Genomic DNA, 1,096 nt, shown 5'->3' on the forward strand with positions numbered 1-1,096 from the left:
AAGAATATTTTAACCTTCACTAACTTAAAAGATTTAAAGAAATGAAATTTAACTGAAATATAAAATAAAATAAAACGTTTAAAAAAAGGAAAATACATAGATAAGCTGAAAATCGTTAAGATTTTGTTAGTTAAAGTAAAAGTATAAGGTTACGATAGTCTTAAAACGAAGAAACTCTCTCTCTGTATAATAATATTAAAATCATATAAAAATTCTGTGAAATAGTGTGTAAAAATGGCAAAGGTTACAGAAGATTATTATAATATCGAGAGATTAATGGGGGTTGAAAATTATACCAGATATGGAAGTTTCAGATAAAAGTATTGTTTCGTGCCAATGAGGTTTTGCAGTTAGCTACAGAAAATACAGAAGTAGATAACAGAAATGATGCATGGAAAAAGAAAGACGCGATAGCACAAAAAATAATAATATCAACTTTAGATAAAAAGCCATTTTTGCACATTATGGACTGCGAAACAACTTATGAGATGTGGAAGAAATTTAGCAATATTTATGAGAGAGATACAGAGCAACAAAGATGCAAACTTTTACAAGAATTTTACAGTATTTCATATGAAAAAGATACAGATATGTCATCGTATATCAGCAAAATAAAGAATTTAGCTTACAGGTTAAATGCAATTGATACTAAAATTGATGATAAAATGTTGATTTCGAAATTGTTGGCTACCCTCCCAAAGGAGTACTCGTATTTTATTAGTGCATGGGAATTGACGAAGTTGCAAAGGAAAACGTTAGACAACTTGACAGCTAGACTGATAGAGGAAGAACAAAGACATCATCCAAAGGAACAAGAGGAAGCAATAGCTTTTAAAACTTCGTATAAAAGGTGTAATATCTTCAATAAAGCAGGTCATCTGGCAAAGTTTTGCAGAGCAAAGGCATCGAATAAAGAAAAAAAACAGGTACGTTGTTTTAAGTGTAACAAAATAGGTCATATTGCTAAATAAAAACTGTAAAGAAGATGTCATGAGCGAGAAAAAGTGTAATATTTGTAAGAAGACTAATCATTTAGAAAAGAATTGCTTCTTCAGAAATAAAAAACAGGATAAAGAAGAAGACTCGAACAAAGTGG

The 1,096-nt window shown here is 29.7% G+C and overlaps 1 protein-coding gene across 1 annotated transcript; it reads left to right on the forward strand.

Annotated features, from left to right (window-relative positions):
- Positions 1-299: 299 nt before the first annotated feature.
- On the forward strand, positions 300-926 carry LOC108761193 (uncharacterized; the record flags this gene model as incomplete). The annotated part of the gene is made up of 1 exon (XM_018507639.1): positions 300-926. A coding segment is annotated over one exon (627 nt), but the record flags the coding sequence as incomplete, so codon positions are not given.
- Positions 927-1,096: the final 170 nt, after the last annotated feature.

The sequence above is a fragment of the Trachymyrmex cornetzi genome, unplaced genomic scaffold (genome assembly GCF_001594075.2).
Source record: "Trachymyrmex cornetzi isolate Tcor2-1 unplaced genomic scaffold, Tcor1.1 C3869462, whole genome shotgun sequence".
In the NCBI taxonomy this organism is placed as follows: domain Eukaryota; kingdom Metazoa; phylum Arthropoda; class Insecta; order Hymenoptera; family Formicidae; genus Trachymyrmex; species Trachymyrmex cornetzi.